Source organism: Chiroxiphia lanceolata, chromosome 9, assembly GCF_009829145.1.
Source record: "Chiroxiphia lanceolata isolate bChiLan1 chromosome 9, bChiLan1.pri, whole genome shotgun sequence".
Classification (NCBI taxonomy): Eukaryota; Metazoa; Chordata; class Aves; order Passeriformes; family Pipridae; genus Chiroxiphia; species Chiroxiphia lanceolata.
Genome location: NC_045645.1, coordinates 11,526,154 through 11,543,617, shown reverse-complemented (window position 1 = coordinate 11,543,617; position 17,464 = coordinate 11,526,154). Strand labels below are relative to the sequence as shown.

Sequence of the window (17,464 nt, the reverse complement as noted above, 5' to 3'; positions counted from 1 at the left end):
GGAATGACAATAACATAGCCAAAACGTATCAAAAACTAACAGTAGTGCAAGCCCTTTTGATTTTAAATTAAATAATAAATGTGGTATCAGAGCAAAGCAAGAAAATCAGCTAAATAATTAAAAATGAGCCTTCACTACAGCATAATTAAGTAAACAATACGGTGTGTGTTTCTGTATGAGCCGGTAATAGTTTCCACCATGGAACACTCCACTTTTGCAGAGCAGCGATCGGGAGTTCAAGGCGCTGCGACAGCTCTTTCGGTGACGTACGGTATTGTCAGGACACCTCTGCCATCCCTGCGACACGCCGGGCCGGCTGCAGCTATTAACAGGATTAATGCAGCAACAATCAATACCAATTGTACTAAAAGATTACAGCGCAAAGCCTCAGATACCTTTTGGACCCCCCAGTATCTCCACGGGTTCATGGGCTATCCGCAGGCGCTTTCTGCCTTAACCCATCTTTGCATTATTCCCCATCAATGTCTCTTTGTGGTGGTCCAAGTAGAAATATTTTAAATCTGCTGATGGGAACATAAAATGGGTCTGCCTAAAGTTTAAGGCCATGTGCTCTATACCACTGCCCAGCAATTAGCCACAGAGCATATTTAGAGGTTAAATAAATTTTCAATCACAGAAATAAGGCTAAGTTCTTGCATCTTCGCTGGTTTCTAGTCTAAACATGAACGGAAAAATAAGCTCATGTAAATAAAGTCCTAGCCCCAGATTTTTCTTAAATTTGGGATTTTTAAATGTCGTTCTGAAAGATTAAAAGATTTTCTCTGCCACAAATACCTCGTGAGCTTAATTCTCGCCCGAAGCGCATAACGATGGTCAGCCAAAAAAATAAACCAGGCATTGCAGCATCGCTTCCTGGCCCGCCATCCAGCTTTGGCTACTAGAGAAGGCTCTAAAAACTGTGACCTCTCACAAAATTTAACTACTTCAATTGCGAATCTATTCTCCAATCTGATCACATTAGCAGAAGGAACTCCAAAGCAGTAAAAAACTCCAGAAAGTTCTCGGTTGAGTGCCTACTAATGAACAAAGGTTAACTTTATCTAAAAGGTCAAATGCCTGGTGGCTAAGGTTGTGACCTTAACAACTTAAATTGTGACCTTGCCACGTGCCTAGTATATTGTAGATTCTGATACAGATCATCTGGTAAAGGACCGGTCATAAATTAGCTTTACTGTTCGACTCCCACAAAGAAAACGGTTTGCCACAATGGTTTCCAACTTGTCATTTGATACAAGCACAGAATAAGTGAAAACTAAAAAGCGAATCCAAGTTCAGGGTATGAAAATGCTGCCTGCTTTTAGTTAAGCAGATTAGAAACTCCAATGTGAGAGTAATACTCTAGATTTCAATACATTTTCTGGTCAACCTCTAATTCACAAAACACCGATCTTCCTTTTTTTTTTTAATAAATTTCCCTTTTTTTCCTTTTAATGAAAATGACATGTAGTTTGTCTATTTGCATATTTTTGTTTTCTCTTTCTAGCCAGTTCTTAAAGAGAATAATTGATTTCAGTAGCTTTGTAAGAAGCACTATTTAAATCTGTGCACATGTGTTCCCTTACAGATGATAGTGCCTACTGAAGAAAAAGCGTGGATTCAAAGCAATAATTATCCTACATGTTTAGAAGGAAAGGGACATCTTGCTGCCGAAGTCATCTTGAATAAGGGCATCTTGGAAAAGAATACTCCTCGCCCAAAAAAGAAGACGAAAAGTGTGTGTGTGGGGGGGGAAACAAGAAAAAGAGAAGCGAGCACTATGGGTGAAAAGGTCACAATGGTTTTGGCACGTATCTTCAAGCACGTTTCGGAGTCTGTGCCTCCTGCCAATACTGGCAACTTCTCAAAACTTTTAAGGAGGTAAAAACATTGTTTAGTGTTTACAAATCTTCTGTACTATAGCAGATGCTTGTCAAATCCGCTATATGTAAGTTGACCAGCCTACCTAATATTTGCACTGGTGACTACCTCCTTATAAATATGCAGTCCATACATTTAGGGAGCGAGTTCTGATGGAGTTGGAGACAAAGGACCCTTAATATTTTTTTTCTTTCGTAATTTTCCTGTTGCGCACCCGGCACAAGCTGCCATTACTGCGGGTCTGCGGGAACCAATGGCTGTCTACTTGGCCAATGTTCAGGTGTAACAAAGACTGCTGGGATACATCGGAGGGGGGATAAAAATGAAAAAAAGGGGGGGGGGGAAAGAGGTAGCCTGTACGCAAGGCTTTTGGTACACCTCTGTGAAGCGATATGGATGGCGACCGCGCTGTGCTACCTCCCAAAAATCATTTTGTCCCCCTCCCCGCTGAGGTTTAGCAGGAATACGCCAGCACACGCTACAGCATTAAGAGCACAATGCGATGCGTGCAATCAGCAAACAACGGCCAAAAACACGAAGTGGTGCGCTTCGCACAAGCGCATTACTGCTCACACAAATCCACAAATCTAACCCCCAAAAGCCAAGCCGAGGCCTCATGCTAAGGTTCTGTGGCAAACGTAGTCCAAAGGACAGTTAGTGCGATCGCTGCCTGTTGACGATGAAGGCAGAAATAAATAAGAGTTCGCTACCAAGGCTACTGTTTGCCACCAGCGTGCTGATAAGATGGGATATCCCTAATCGCAATATTGAACTTTTATAACATCTATTGCCCGACTGTTATAACACGGAGAGGATCCTTTCAAGCTCTCTGAAATACCTCCACCCCTGGGTTTGGTTCTTTTCTCCCCATCCTACATTTTTATGACCCTACAGGCAGGTTAAGCCAAGACCGTTGGTTTCTATGAACAACTTGTGCGCTCCACGGAGGGCTGCTTGGGAAACACAATACAGACCAGTATTTACCAGCACCATGCTATATATAAATCTAAATAATAAAAACCTGTGTGTCGTGGAGTGTAAATAGCAGTTTTAGCTGTGGATATCAAAGCACTTTAAATGCATCATCCCACTTCGACATGCAGAGGAGGAAACTAAGGTAGACAAAAGGGATGCGAGTCCATAGTCTCCTCAAGGTTGGTGACGGAACGGGAAGTGACCTGAAATGCCCCAGTCCCAACCTCCCTTCAGTTAGCCATTAATCCATAATCCTTCCTTCACTGTGGTCATAATAAATTGCAGAGTAAATAAATAATTTTCCCCAATATTTGTCTACTTCCCCTTTGTCATAAATGAGCAATAGGATTTACCACCTTGCACTGAAGTGTAAAGCAAACGTTGCAGCTTATCTGAAGGAAATACCACGAGGACACTCGAAAGTTATTTCCGAACAGGGATCATATCTGTAAAATCCCAGCGGTGACACTGCCTATCACAACAACCACGGTAGGGACTCAGCACAGAAGAACTTTGGGGGAGCCAAAATATTCTGCAAGACCCTCTGAAAGCAGTTGGCATGGGAAGTGCAAAGCTCCCAGGGCTATAATTCACTCAGTTTCCTTACTGATAAATATTTACGTCGAAGTGGTTTCTACTAATATGATTCCTCTCCCCTCTGCTCCTCTTTTTTTCCAGCCTGTCCAGCCCCTCAACTCACAAGTCAGGATATGCAGGGTGGCCTAAGCATCCCGTACATGAAACTCAGGGCCTTGCACTTCACGCACACACATATTTCTGCGCTATAATCACTCAGGAGAACTACAATATTATTTTATCCAGTCAACATAATACACATCCTTTGGGTACACCGCGTCATGCCGCGGGCAGAGTGTACTTTGTGTTGGAGTCAGGGATCCCAAGATTTTCATCACACACAAAAACATCTCGGCCCTCCCCCAGTAAGCACAATATTATCAAATCAGGAATTATTTTCAAGACCTCCTTAGCTTCTAGGTATATACACTGTGATATTCCGGGGGGGTTTAATGTCTTCTTTCCCACCTAGGATTACACAGATGTTTGTTTCCTGCTTGCTCTAACCTGATGACTAGGTTTGCTATCAAGGAACTGTCTTCTCCTTTCCCTCCAAGCCCAGTCCTGTGGAATTTATGCTCCTCATGTCATCCCATGGGGTGAGGATACCTGGTACTCCTGACTCACAGGCCTCAAGCATCTCTAGCCCTTTTGCACTACTTTATGCATAACATATACAAATTTTATTTAAAAAAAAAAATCAATCAAAATCTGTTTTCCCCCAAAATCAAGATAAAGGAAGTCGTGTCTGGCTGTGAGCCCTTCTAGGACAACATTTAGGATAACACCTGTGAAGGATGCCCGAAATGCTGTTAACCATGGGAAAACAAGAGCCACTTTTATGTGGCTGTACCTTAAAAACCCATGGAAAAAAAAAAATAAAACGGAGGGGGGAAGTTTTGGCACCCTCCTCACCACCCCGGGAGAGCGAAAACCAGCAACCCCTGCTCCCTCCCCGGCCCATGCAGCCGCCACCGGGGCACAGCACCCGGCACAGAGATAACCGAAAAATTGGAGAAGGTGGTATAGAAAGGCACTTACCTGCTGCGTGCACAAAGTATGCCAAATATAAATCGAGTTCCTTAACAGAAACTCCTATATGGTGGGGCTGTACGCACAGCCCGGGGTTAGAGCACTGTGGGGACTTTACAAGGCGCTCGCCATCAGTACTTTCGAGCGGAATACCTTTAAATAAAATCACCATAACAAGGTCCAACCTCCAGACCTTATCTGCCTGGCGAAGGCAGTCAATTCTTCTCATCTTGCCCTTCTGGTCTGGATTGGAAAGAACGCAACACGGAGGCTTTTTTCCTGTGACTGTGAGAACAAAATCCTCCCGAAATTCAGGCCTGATATCTTTCCGGAGCTTTGCCAGAAGTCTGGATGCCCATTTTTGCTTTACCTCGGGTTTTTCACTTAGCAGTTCGTCCTTCACGGCTCTCTCTTCCTCTTTTGACATGCGTTTTTCATGTTTTTTGAAGTATTTTCTTTTTCGGGCTTGCAGGTTGAACCACGTGTACGCAAACGCTCGGACGTGAGGCAGAAGTGCTTCGATGAAGGGATGAAATTCATCCTGAAAAAAGTTACAGAGAAGGGTCGATGTCACCGAAACCATCAAGAAAGAGCCTCCAGAAACGGGGCTTTCGCGGGATGGTGAGAATTAGGAGGGTGTTTATAAAGGGCTTTAAGGGCTGTGGGACTCATAACGCTCACTGACAGACCCCGAACCCGCCACTGCCACATCCCCGCTTCCCCTTGTACCGACCCAAAACCTCCGCTCCCGCCCCCAAAAACAGCATCCAACTTCAACCAAGCGCCCAGATGGAGATGGAGCAACGCTGGGGCCCCCTTTTCCCAATCCCCAAATTTCTAAAAAATAAAAAAGTTAGAATGAGTTAAAAGCTAAAAACACGGCTCTAAGTCCACTAGCGGAGCGCATATCTCCCTTTGCTCTCTCCCTGACCCCGCTGCTTGCGGTGTAGCCAGCATTTGCCCGCCAATTTGGCAAATCCTAAACATTTGGATGCCAATCAATGTTTGTATGGGGAAGTCTAAAGTATAGTAAAACTTTCCCTAAGATATATTTGGAAATAGCAGCCGGCAGTATAGTAAAATGCCACTATAGCTGTATATACAATTACAATGAACAGTGGTTTTCACTCTGGTTCCTGAAACGGTGAAGGGAGTAGAAAGTACCGCAGTTGATTTATCCTGCGGGTGCAACAATAACACTAAAATCCTAAAATAAGTAAGTCTTGCATTTTTTTAATTTTTTTTTTTAAGTTTTGTGTATATTTTGTCAAAAAGAAAAAACCAAAAACTTGACATTTGGGCATATAAGGGAAAGTCAAACTCTGTGCCTTTCTATAAAATAAAATAAAAAACAACAGGAAAAAATGAAAACTGTAGTACAATTTGCGCAAATATATGAAGAATTATTAATTTTGTCAGATATTTTTAGATATTTAAAAAGAAATGCCCTACTTGGAAAGTTAGTTTGGCCATCCGGAGACACTGCTTGCTTTGTGTAATGAGGAGTTAAAGATCACCCCTCTCCCTTGGCACAAAAATAATCACGATTGAAATTATGCTGACGATAAAAAAAAGTGAGAAAGACCCCTTGATTTTGTTTAAAAAAAAAATTATATATATATATATTCGCAGAAAGTACTACATAAATCAGCCTAAGAGATCAAAACATATTATAATATACTGGGGCCACACTTCTTGTTTTTTCTTGTAATAAACGAATGACCGAACTCCAGGCTGCACATAAAAACGTATCCAGCCTGTGGGGCCTGATCCAGCACTGTGCGCTGGGGACGTCCCTGCTTCCAGTTCCTCCTTTTCTCAGGATTGGGCCCTCCAGGAGTGAAAAATAAAGTAATCTGTGCAAAGTTTTCCCCAGCATGGGAAAAGCCACCCGCTGCCTACTCCTGCAAGAAAACATTGGAGATTTTTCAGATTAACTAACTTTTTTTTTTTTTAATTATCCCATGGAGTACGTTTCCTACCCAAATCATTGCAGGTTGTGTAAATATTGTTATAAAAAGAGACATTTTACTTCCTTTCAACACTTCATTTTAATTTGCATTTTCTTCTCAGAAATTATGAAAAATTGAGAACTCAATAGTAAAAATATCTACCAGCAAAATCCTGTCAAAATTCAAGACCTTCTGCTGACTTCCCAAAAGCTTTCATTGCACTTATTCTAAGTGGCCCCAGAATTATAAATACTTAAATCTATAGGTAATACCATTGCATTTATTTTTATTTTAAACACATATTGTTAAAAACTTCCCAAACAGCACAATATATTTCATTAGAGCAAAGCGGTAGTAATCAAAGTACTATGAAGGATTATTAAAATAAAAGCAGGTAAAATAAAATAAATCACCCCAATGATTGGCACATTCCTTTTTTTTTTTCTCCCTTCTCTATGGGAAAAGATGATAGTTTCAAATTTCAATAAAGTTAAAAAAAAAAAAAAAGATTGCTGCGAGTTTGCAGTCGGCAGATTCAAAAAGTGAGAGGAGGCACAATCCCAGCACATGGAGCTGCTCTCACCCACCAGAAACAGCTCTCACGGGGGGGGCAGAGAGGGGAAGAGAAGAAAAATATAAAAACTACAGGTCCCTACAAGCTATTAAAAATAATAAACCCTCCCTCTTGATCCCTCCTGTCCTTCTTTTTCCCCACTCAGGGAGAGTCAAGGAAAAAAGGCCTTTTGTCAAGTGGAAGTTTATCTGCAAAGGTACACAGAGCAGAGAGGCTCGACAGCCCCAGAGCGAGCCAGGGTAACGCTTCCAGCCTTCCCACTTTCCAAACACGTCTTGGTACATCCTGAAATATTTTAACTTTTCTGCTTTAAGCAGCGCTTTGTCCTGCTTGATCTCATGTGCTCGAGACTTTTTTGGCTCAACACTGGATACTGTCCAAGAGAGAGTTGCTTTAACCTGCGCTAAAGCTGATTTCTCTACGATGTGAACCTGAAAGGGGAGGTAAAAACAACATCCAAAAAAAAATTTAAAAAAAACACAAAACCACTTTAGAAGGAGGGGGGAGAAAAAGATGATGTTTTTTGGTGCAAAGTCAGGGTCTGTGGCTGAAGTAAACGAGAAGCACCGCTGCTCGTGCGCGAGGTGTGCACATCCCTATTAGACTCCAATGTGTCTTTTCAAAATGGTGTATGAGGAGAAAAGGTTAATGACTCATAAACAGACCAACTTTCAAACTGTCTTGGTAAACACGTTGCTCCGGAAAATTGCACCGCTTCAATCTCAGCGGTGAGGTATTAGCAAAGTTCAAGTGGAAATAAAAGCAGCCAGGACTGATCAAACAGAATTGGGCTGGAAGCGGGGACGGAGGAGGGGGGAGCAGTTTCTGCACAATATAGTTATTTATTTCAGCATTATTACAGCCCCCCCAAACACCCCAAAAGTTTTGGAAATGTCTCAGTGCAAGTATGCTAACAGATACACAACTTGTCTGCAGCCTCACTGCAAAATAGCAGGATTTTAAGGAACTGGTGGAAAAGGCAATGATCTTTCCCTTTCCCCAAGTTAGCTTGAAGGGAAACTTTGAAAGTATGTGATAAAGCTGTTTACTTTTCCCCCTTGGTGTTGGATGGGTCACCTAAAAATAAAAGACATCAGAAAGCTGGGAAAGCGATAATAAAAAGTTGGTTTTTTCTTTATTGCACTACTCTCCAAAGTTTGAGGATACAGCTCTTCAGAGAGCTGTCTGTTTCTAAGCAGCACCCAAAATTTGGGCCACACAATTTGGTACTGTTATCCCAAAATTCTCTTCTGCTCTTCAAAAAGATGTTAAAAAAAACCCCACAAGAACTATGATAAAAGAGCCTCAAACCCAGCCCAGAGGTGCCCGCAATAATGTAATCCTGCAAAGGAGACTTCGAAACAATGTATTTCTGCAGATCTTTTTGAAATTAAGCCAGCTACAGCGACCCTTGCTAATATTTTTACAATCCATTCACTTGTAAATCTATGAGGAGATGTGCATATGTTCCTCAACTATTTCCTAGCTCCTCAGCAGATACGTAAATGGAACAATGTTTGGATTTTTCCTGACAGATGATACAAAATGCTCATGCCATTTCGGTTCCAGGGCTTGGATAAATATGCTCAGAACCACGATTTCTGTTTGTTTTCCTTGTCTAATCCACTTTCAAGAGCTTCCCTTTAAATTTGAACCAAAACTTGCCAAAAAAAAAAAAAAAAAATTCTGGTCCAAAACTTGTATCAATAAAAGCTCCCGAAATGATAAAATAGGAAATCGCTTGAATTGCTTGCAATGGCTCAGGGCTCGCCCCCTTCTCTATGGAAAAATGACAGAACCACCTAATTGATCCTTCAGAGGGAAGAGTTTGTCAGGAGGCCTCTAATCCTCATATTACTTTTCCAAACGTGCAGCAAGAATGCGAGATTTTCCTAACGGAGTCAAAGCACATGCCGGGCTCTTTGCCCTTTTTTTTTCTTTTTATAAATTAAAAAAAAAAAAAAAAAAAAAAAAAAGAGGGGGGCCACATAACATGAGTGGGCCATGAGCAACCAGCCCATGGATTTATTTTCTCTCCTTAATGTGCAACTGGGCCTACTGAGCCCAAGGAGCCCCACGTGGAGATGCCAAGCGAGTCGGTGCTGCGGGCCCTGCACGGAGCGTCCGGGGGTCCCTCCTGCAGCTGCAGAGCTGACAAAAACCAGGTATTTTTCAGAGTTGAATTAGAAGCACAAACTTTGTCCAGGCAGAGCCCAGAGTTGCATCCCAACCTCTGCAAACTCCTTTTGCTCTTGTTTTCCTCCTGCCTTTGAGCAAGTGTACGGTTTGGAGTTTCATGTCCCCGCCGGCCTGGCATTTCCTCACCAGCACCCCAAAATTTGGAGGAGGCTGGGGAAGGAGAGAGGACTGTGACGGGAGAAGGGGACGAAACTTTTGCAGCTCTTCGGGCTGCCTGGGAAGCTGCCGCCCCTCTCTCTGCAATTCCTTGCTTTTTTCTCGGCGGAAAGAGCCCGGAGAGGCTTTCTCACCGGGAGAAAAAAAATATTCCAATTAAATTAATAAGAATAATGTAGTCAAAATCTCCTGCAGGAGGAAATAATCTGGGGTTTGAGTCCGCCACAAAGCATTTCCTCGTTAAACCATTATATCCTGCTAATTGAAGGGGTGTAATTCAGCGTCCGGCAGCAGCGCGCGGGGAAAAAGGGGGGGCCGGGGGATCCGCGGCCGCGCAACTGGGGGGCACCGCGGAACGACAACCCTCCCATCACATTCCCCGCGTAGTCCCGTCCCGCCGAGAGCGGGGGACGCAAAAGTTGCGCCGAGTCCCGCGGGGGCCCGATCCGCGGGCGGGAGGGTGGCGGGGGGGGGACACGGGACACACGCGGGACAAGTTTGCGGGTGTCCGTGCGGGGACACGCTCACGGGTCCCCGGCCGCGGCGGCCTCCGGGGGTGCGGAGGGCGCTGAGCGCGGGGGCGGCTGCACCGCGCCGCACCGCGGGAGCGAGCCCAGGTGCGGGGGACGGTCCCTCTGTCCGCGCCCGGGGCGGCGGGGGGGTGGCGCGGAGCCGGTGGGGCCGCTCCCGCGGAGCCCCGGGCGCGGTGCCGGGGGTGCGGGCCGCGCCGTGCCCGGGGCGGGGAGCGGCGCAGCGGCTCCAGCGCTGCCCCGGGGCCGCGGTGCGAGGCTGTGCGGGGCGCTCCGGCGCGGACGGCAGCATCGGCGGCATCGATCGCGGATGACCAAGCACGGCGGGGCCGTGCGGGGTTGTCCCGCAGCACCGCGCCCGCGCGGCCCCCCCCGTTAATTAAAGCATTAATAAGTAGGCGCCATTAGCCATGTGCCGACACAAATGGCCGTGCGGGAAGGGGGTGGAAGGGGGGGGGATGCGAGCGAAAGGCAACAAAGTTAGTTTCGGCGAGCGGCGGTGGTGCCCCTTCCCCGGCGCGCACGGCCGCGCACCCCCGCAGCGCCGGCCCCACCGCGCCCCGGCGGCCGCTTACCTGGGTGAGACAGAGCGGAGAATACATGACTGCTGCGGGGGGCTGCGGTTTGGAGGTGTGCGTGTGCGGGGAGAGAGGGAGAGAGAGAGGGGGAGAGAGAGAGAGGGAGAGGGAGAGAGAGGAGGGGAAAAAAGAGAGAGAGAGAGGAGAGGAGGGGGAGCCCCGAGCCTGCTTCTTGCTTTCACATTTCCAACTCTGCCAAACTGCAGCCAGCGCGGAGCCGCTCCATGAGCTGAACTTTAACCCCGCCTCGACTTTCCCGCACTACGCGCTCGGCATGCCTGCCCCGCGCGCCGTTAAAGGCATAGCGCTCCGCTGCGCGCCCCTCCGCCGCCCCCGCTCCGCGCCCCTGCGCTCCGCTCCGCGCCCCTCCGCTCTGCGCCGCGCACCGCCCGCCCCGCGCCCCGCGCCGCCCGCCCGCGGGGGCGGGGAGGGGCGGGGAGGGGGCTGCGGCGCCGCCGCCTCCCTCCGCCCCGCCGCCCCGCAGCGCGGCCAGCCGCGGAGCACAGAGCCCAACTCAAAGTTTTCTTCGGTTTTTTTTCGTGGTGGAGGGGGGGAGTATTTTGTGTATTTTTTTTAATCATAATTATTATTTATTTATTTTGCTCTTCCCGTGGGGGGCTGCGGCTCCGCTCGGCCCTTGACCGTGGAGGGATAGGGTGGAGGAGTGAGGGGGGGGGGGGTGCCGGAGGGAGCGGCGTTGCCTTCCACAACTTTCCCCATTCCCTTTGGCACTTGTCATTTTAAATCAAGCGCTTTTAAATCGAGGGTGCCTTATTCCACTTAATAATAATAAATTTCTTTAAAAAAATATCAACACTTAAATTCAGCTGCACATCGCATCCCCCCACCCCCCGCACCTTCCTTACTCATAAAATCTAAAAGTGAAGCGCTTAAAATTAAAAATACCCCCGCGCCTCCTGCCACTTCTGAAGCGCATTGTCTTGGCACCGGCAACGTTTGGGTTTGGGGTTTGGATGCTCTCCAGCCCGCTCCTGAGGACTCGGAGGGTGTCCCGGGTGGTGTGTGTGTCCCCCATTTCCGCTTGGAAATAGCGTTTTCCACTACTGCTGGAGGCGGTTTAGGTGACCCCCGTGTCAGCTATAGGCGCGTAGTTAAAGGCTTTTTTGTTTTTTTTTTTTTTTTTTTTTGAGGGTGGGGGGAACGACGACACACGCAGGGAAAAATTCCATCTATAGGGGAATAAGGGGAAAAATCCCTCCCCGCAGCTTGTTTAGGAGGTGGCGGAGGAGTGGGTTGTGTCCCTCCCCCGTCCGTGCCGCACCGTTCCCAGCCTTTTGCGGTTTCCAGCATTATCTTTTAAGTAACTTTTGGCGCCCTTCGGGAGACTTTTGGCCGCGGGACGGCTGGTTGCGCCCTCTAGGCAGGGGCCACGGTCAAGTGCAGCCCCTCCGCAGCCGCGGACACCCCCCCCCAAAAAAAATAAAGGGAGAACAAAACCACCTCCCCCCCGGCGGTATATTTGAGCGCTAAACGGGCGGCCGCGCAAGTTATCCTCGTTTCTCCCAACTCAGCGTTTTGTTAAGCATGCTTTAAAAAATAAATAATTTTTTAAATGTAGGGAGTTTTGGCTTTTTTTTTTTCTTTCTTTCTTCTTCTCCCCTCCCCCCCCCCTTTTTTTTTTGGGTGCTAAATCCGGAGATTTCCGAGGGCTCCGTCCCCGCCAGCGGCCCCGTTCCCCCGCGGGGCGCCGCCAACTTCGGCGGAAAAAAAAAAAAAAAAGGAGAAAAAAAAGGAGGAAAAAAAAGGGAGAAAAAATAAAAAGAGAAGAAAAAATATAGAGAAAAAAATGAGAATAAAAAAAAAAGGAGGAATAAAAGGAAAAAAAAGGCGCGCCCCTCCCCCCGGGAGAGTTCAAACGTCGCAACACCCACCCCCGGCGCTGATTGGGCGGTGTCAGGTGACGTCACAGAGCTCCGCCCCGCCCATTGGTCCGCGCCACGGTCCGTCACGGCGCGCGCCCGCGCGCGTTTCTTTGTGCGCGGCCGCGGCCGCTCCAGGACGGGCGCGCGCGGGGCCGGCGCGCACGTACGGGCGGGGAGGGGGAAACACGGGGGGGAATCTGTCAAGCTCAGCGGTTTTCTCAAATCCCTTCAAAAAAAAAAAAAGGTTAAAAAAAAGAGAAAAAAAAGAAAGGCGGCGGCGCAGCACTGCGCTCCCGCGCTCCCTCCGCGCCCAGACCCCGCGCAGACACAATAGCGAATTCCCCTCTGCTGCGAAAGCGTGGGAATCGGGATAAAAATACAACACAAAAAAAAGAGGAGTTTAAGCGGCGCCGCGTCCCACAGGCAGGGATAACAGGCATAACACTGATAACAGTGCGGGAGAAACTTTGCGGGCTCTGGTGGTTGGCGGCACTCTTTTCTTTTCTTTTTTTTTTTTTTCCGCGATTTTTTGGTATTTTTTAATGGCTTAAATAAACTCGCGGCCGTTGGGAACCGGAAGGGAAAACCCGCCGCAGCCAACTGCGGCCGGCTCTTGGATGGGATGTATTGGGGTTTTGATTTTTTCCCCTTGAGTTTTGGGGTGATTTGGGGGTTTTGGTGGCTACGGCGCGGGGCGAGCCGGGGCCGGGGCAGGGGGATCCGGGCGCTGCTGCCACCTCTCCCCGCTCTGCCTGGTGGGCTTCCAGTGCCCGGGACTTTGCAGAAGTTACGAGCGATTTGGCAGCCTCCCGCCCACCTCCCTCTTCTCCTCCTCCTCCTCCTCGCCCCCGCCCCCGCTTATTTCCGCAATCGCCGCGATTCGCACAGGAGACCCGCACCGGGGGGCGGCGGGGCTCATGGACATCCCCCGCACACCTCCCAACGCCGGGCGGCCCCGCAGTGTGTCCCGCCCCCGCCAAGCCCCTTCCCAGCCGCGGGGGTCCTGCGCGGGAGGGCGGCGGGGGAATGCTGTGGGTGGATGCTGCGAGCGCCCCTTGCACGGGTAACCCCCCCCCCCATCCCGCACGGATAACCACCCAACCCCCTCCCCCCGCCGCTTGGATAACCCCCCCTTGCATGGGTAATCTCCTCCCTTGCACGGGTAACCCCCCCGGCACGGGTAAACCCCTCCCTTGCACGGGTACCCCCCCATGCGAACCCCTCGCACGGGCAGCCCTCCCCAGCGCGGGGAACCCCTCGTCCCTTGCACCAGCAAAGCTCCTTTGCTGCACGGGCAAAGTTACCCGGCACTGGCAAACCCCCCATCCTCGTTTGCACGAGCACCTTTACATCCCCCCCCTGCTCTGCACAAACCCTACCCCGCTTCACCCCCCCCCGCTCCGGGTGCGGTGCCGGTGCGGGCCCCCCCTAGTCGTGCGAGCCCCCGGCGGGGGAGGACCGATCCTCCCCGCAGCGCGGCCGTGCCTGGCAGCGATGCAGCAGCCGAGCTGCAAAGTCTCCAAGTTACACGGCACCCCTAAAATAGTCCTGATTTCATCCCTGAAAGGATTTCCTGGCTTTGTGTGTCTTAACTAGCCTTGGCCATTTTTGTAGAATAACCCCATTATTCACAGCTCCGAGGGTACAATCTGCTAAAGTCACTTAATAAAAAAAAAAAAAAAAAAAAAAAAAAAAAAAGGCAAAACAGAGGAGAAAGAAAAACCTTCAAAGGGCGTGAGAAATAAAGGCAAACAAACAATTGTCTGTGGCTCTCAGCTCCCCTTGATCGTGGATACCCGCTTCATTAACAGCAGAAGCATTATATGCTTAAAACTGGAAGCCTCAAGATGCGTGATAATACTGCAAAATTAATTTGGAAGGGGGGGAGCAAGTGGATCTGAAGGTTAATTACTATTTTTTGACAACAAAGTAAGACTTTGACTCACACAACTTAACTCATAAGGAGTGGTGTGGTTACCCCTCTGAATTTACTGCTTTTAATTGACTTGAGCAGGTAGTTAAAGAGACAGAGGTTGCAGCCACAGTGTATTGAATACAGAGATGAAAAAAAAAGAAAAGGAGTAAGAAAGTAAAAAAACCCTGAGACAGTGATTTTCAGTTTCCAGTTTGGGAGCCCCAGACCTGCGCTGGTGACAGCGCGGCTCCATTTGCGGCGCGTTTGAACCTCCCGACAGCGGCTCTGCTTTCTTGGTTACCTCCTGGTGACCCCTCGGAAGGACTCCGCCAATTCCCAGCGGTCTGGAGACCACAGGTTGGAAACCACTGGTTTTGCATAAACTTGTGGTATTCGGCGCAGGCTTAGGTCGCAAGGGCTCCTCTTAGCAAATTGTCGAAGGATGATGTGTACTGCATAAATTAAAACATCATGTCCCCTTGCCATGTGAAAGCATTATTAAAAGAAGCATAATAAGGGATTTCCACCATGTTATCAAGCATACAAAGAAAACTCCAAATGGGAGGGATGGCTGTCATCGGGGTAGAACAAGCTGGGATTTTGGAGAGGCTTGAGAAGCGCTTTGAATAGCCCGTCAGTTGGACAAGGATCAGTGCTGACAATAGCCAGTCTATATGTGGTATGGCCTGTTAACATACAGCAGCAATCATTAAAGGCCTGAGCCGGACAACAGGGCTCTTTGGGGCCCTGAGTGGTGTTGATGGCTTTGGGAGAGCCACCATAGCAGCTTGCCTGCCCTGGGAGCAGCTGCACCCCAGTGAGAGCCAGAAGCCCCCCGAAATAGCTGGAGGTCAATCCTGATCCCCTTTCCATCAAAACCTTAGAGCCACACGTTGCTGACTCACATCTCCAAGAGACCTAAGTGCCAGTATGGTTGATGGAAATCAATGTCCTGATATTTCTGTGTCATCCCATGACCTGCTATGGAATTATCTACAAATCCCAGCAGAAATGTCATGGAGGAGCTGTAGGTTAGTGCTGTGCATAACCTGGTCCCAGCATCCATCGTGGCATCAATAATATTCTGAAGATACCAAAAATGAGAGTATTCTGTAAGACTCTCTCCAGGGAAGATATTGTTTTATTGTTCTACGTGTACATGGAGAACTGAGCATAATGGGATTTTCCTCCTCTAGTTAGAAGGCTTCAAACCCTGATGCAATATAGTTCCCTATATTGGGGGGTTGGAACTAGGTGATCTTTAAGGTCCCTTCCAACCTAAGCCATTCCATGATTCTACAATAAATAAATACCACAGTCATGCGAACACTGTGTTGCCCTTAAACGGGAGGGCAGGTGGGCAGAACTTTCAACCTCCAGGCTCCAGATTACAGGGAGCAGCTTTAATAAGCAGGGTAATATGTTTAATGGAAATTCTCACTTTACACTGCTAAATACATATGCGTAATAAGGTTTTTGCATGCAGTATTTTCTGTCCATTGCCATGATTCCCAGCAGGAAAGCAGAGGAGGATAAATAGGTGGTTCAGTCCCTATCCTACAGATGAAGGCGACTGCACCAGAATTTGGGGTCTAGGCCCAAGCCACAAGGCGGGGATGGGAATTAACGGAGTTGTGCTAAGGGCAAGTGGGAATAACTACACTAAAAATTGGTCAGTGTTATTCCTTTCTGTGAAAACTCCTGCTTTAACCACGAATTCCTGGCGGCATCGCTGCCTGGCACGGCCGTACGTGGGGCGCTGGCTCCGGAGCCGAGCGCATCGCAGAAATGCCTGCAGAGTTGTAATGCATTTCCACGGGGTCTCGAGTCTATTGCGAAATGCACTGCGGAGGAAATAACTTCCCAGCAAAAGTGTGCAGGCTGCAGAAAGGAAGCAACAGAACGGAGAGAGACAGGAGAGGCAGTGTTTCCCCTTTTGTTTTACTGTAGATCTTCTATGGGGAGCAAAATAAATGGTAATGCTATTTTAACCTAAAAACCGCTTTGCAAGCAGGATTTATTTGAAAAACAGAAATAGACCTCGAAGTGAAAGTTCTGTGTGAAAGTGAATGCAGTTTATTAAGCTCGCTGTGATTTACTCATGGGTTCGAGCGGTGCCCTTTGGCCCAGTTCTGGGGCAGATCCAGGCCACTCCAAGGGCCAGCAGACACCTAAAAATCCCTTTCCACCATGTTGATGCCACCATCCAGCTGCATAAATCCTCCATGCACAACCAGGAAAGATGCAAACAGGTACAGTTGTCCTCAGATATATTTTATTTGTACGCAGTCCCGCAGTGTTATTGCGGCTAGAAGCTGATGGACACCTCTCACAATGGTACAAAATAATTCTCCAGCGATATAGAGCGATTGCAGAGCACAGAACTGATATTGCCATTGTCCCAAATCCAATGTTTTATCAGGCAGTTTGGCATAAACACTTTGGACCTAATCTCGCTCGCCTCGATGAAAATTTCGCTTGATAAAGTTTGCGCAAGAGTGGTATAAACATGGTGTGGCAAATAATGTTTATGTGCCCATACACACCCATACACACACTATTTATTTTGGTATATTATATATCTATGCATTGTCATATTTATTTATGCAATCTATTTCTCAATAGGAAAGTAAGGCTTTTGTCAATACTTTTATATGAGAACATTTTACATCCAGGGTTTGCTCAGAATATAAAAGCTGAGATTCAAGGCAGGCTGTGAAAAATAAACCTTAAGAATTGCTGACTGGACTTTGTAAAGTTTCAGGTAACACAAACAGGTATGTGACAAAAAAAAAATTATGTCTAAGAGAAAGCAGGAATATTAATACTACTAATAATCATCACCTACACTGCTTAGAAACAGCGGTGGTCTTTTAGCCCTCATTAACATGCATTCCCTGCTGTCCTTCACTGCAGGCTTTTCTCTGGGGTCTGTAACTTTCACAATGAGATGGGCATTATTTACCCAAATAAATAAATAAAAATCAAACCACCAATCTGTTGCACTACTAAGCAAATTTTTTTCCACATTTTTTGTCTATGTTAAAGTTTTGGGAAGAAAAAAAAATAATCCGAGTGGCCTATTCAGACACAAACTCAGAAAACTTTGTGCCTAGGTTAGAGATGGGCTGGTTAGGAGGACACAGTAACAGGTGCAGGTTTATTACTGCTTTTCTGGCACTAAATTCATCTGGAAATCTCTTCCACAATTATTTT

General features: G+C 47.6%; 1 protein-coding gene across 16 annotated transcripts in view; it reads right to left on the bottom strand.

The window, feature by feature from the left end:
• The window catches only part of NFIA (nuclear factor I A), a 410,936-nt gene that overhangs the window by 239,334 nt on the left and 154,138 nt on the right, over positions 1 to 17,464 (bottom strand). For 9 of the 16 annotated variants that reach the window (XM_032696705.1, XM_032696706.1, XM_032696704.1 and 6 more), the window contains exon 5: positions 4,471 to 5,002. In XM_032696705.1, the coding sequence (XP_032552596.1) occupies positions 4,471 to 5,002 (532 nt within the window). Of the gene's footprint in view, positions 1 to 4,470; positions 5,003 to 10,447; positions 10,808 to 17,464 lie in introns of those variants that run through there. The other 7 variants (XM_032696711.1, XM_032696712.1, XM_032696720.1 and 4 more) reach the window with 1 other exon arrangement.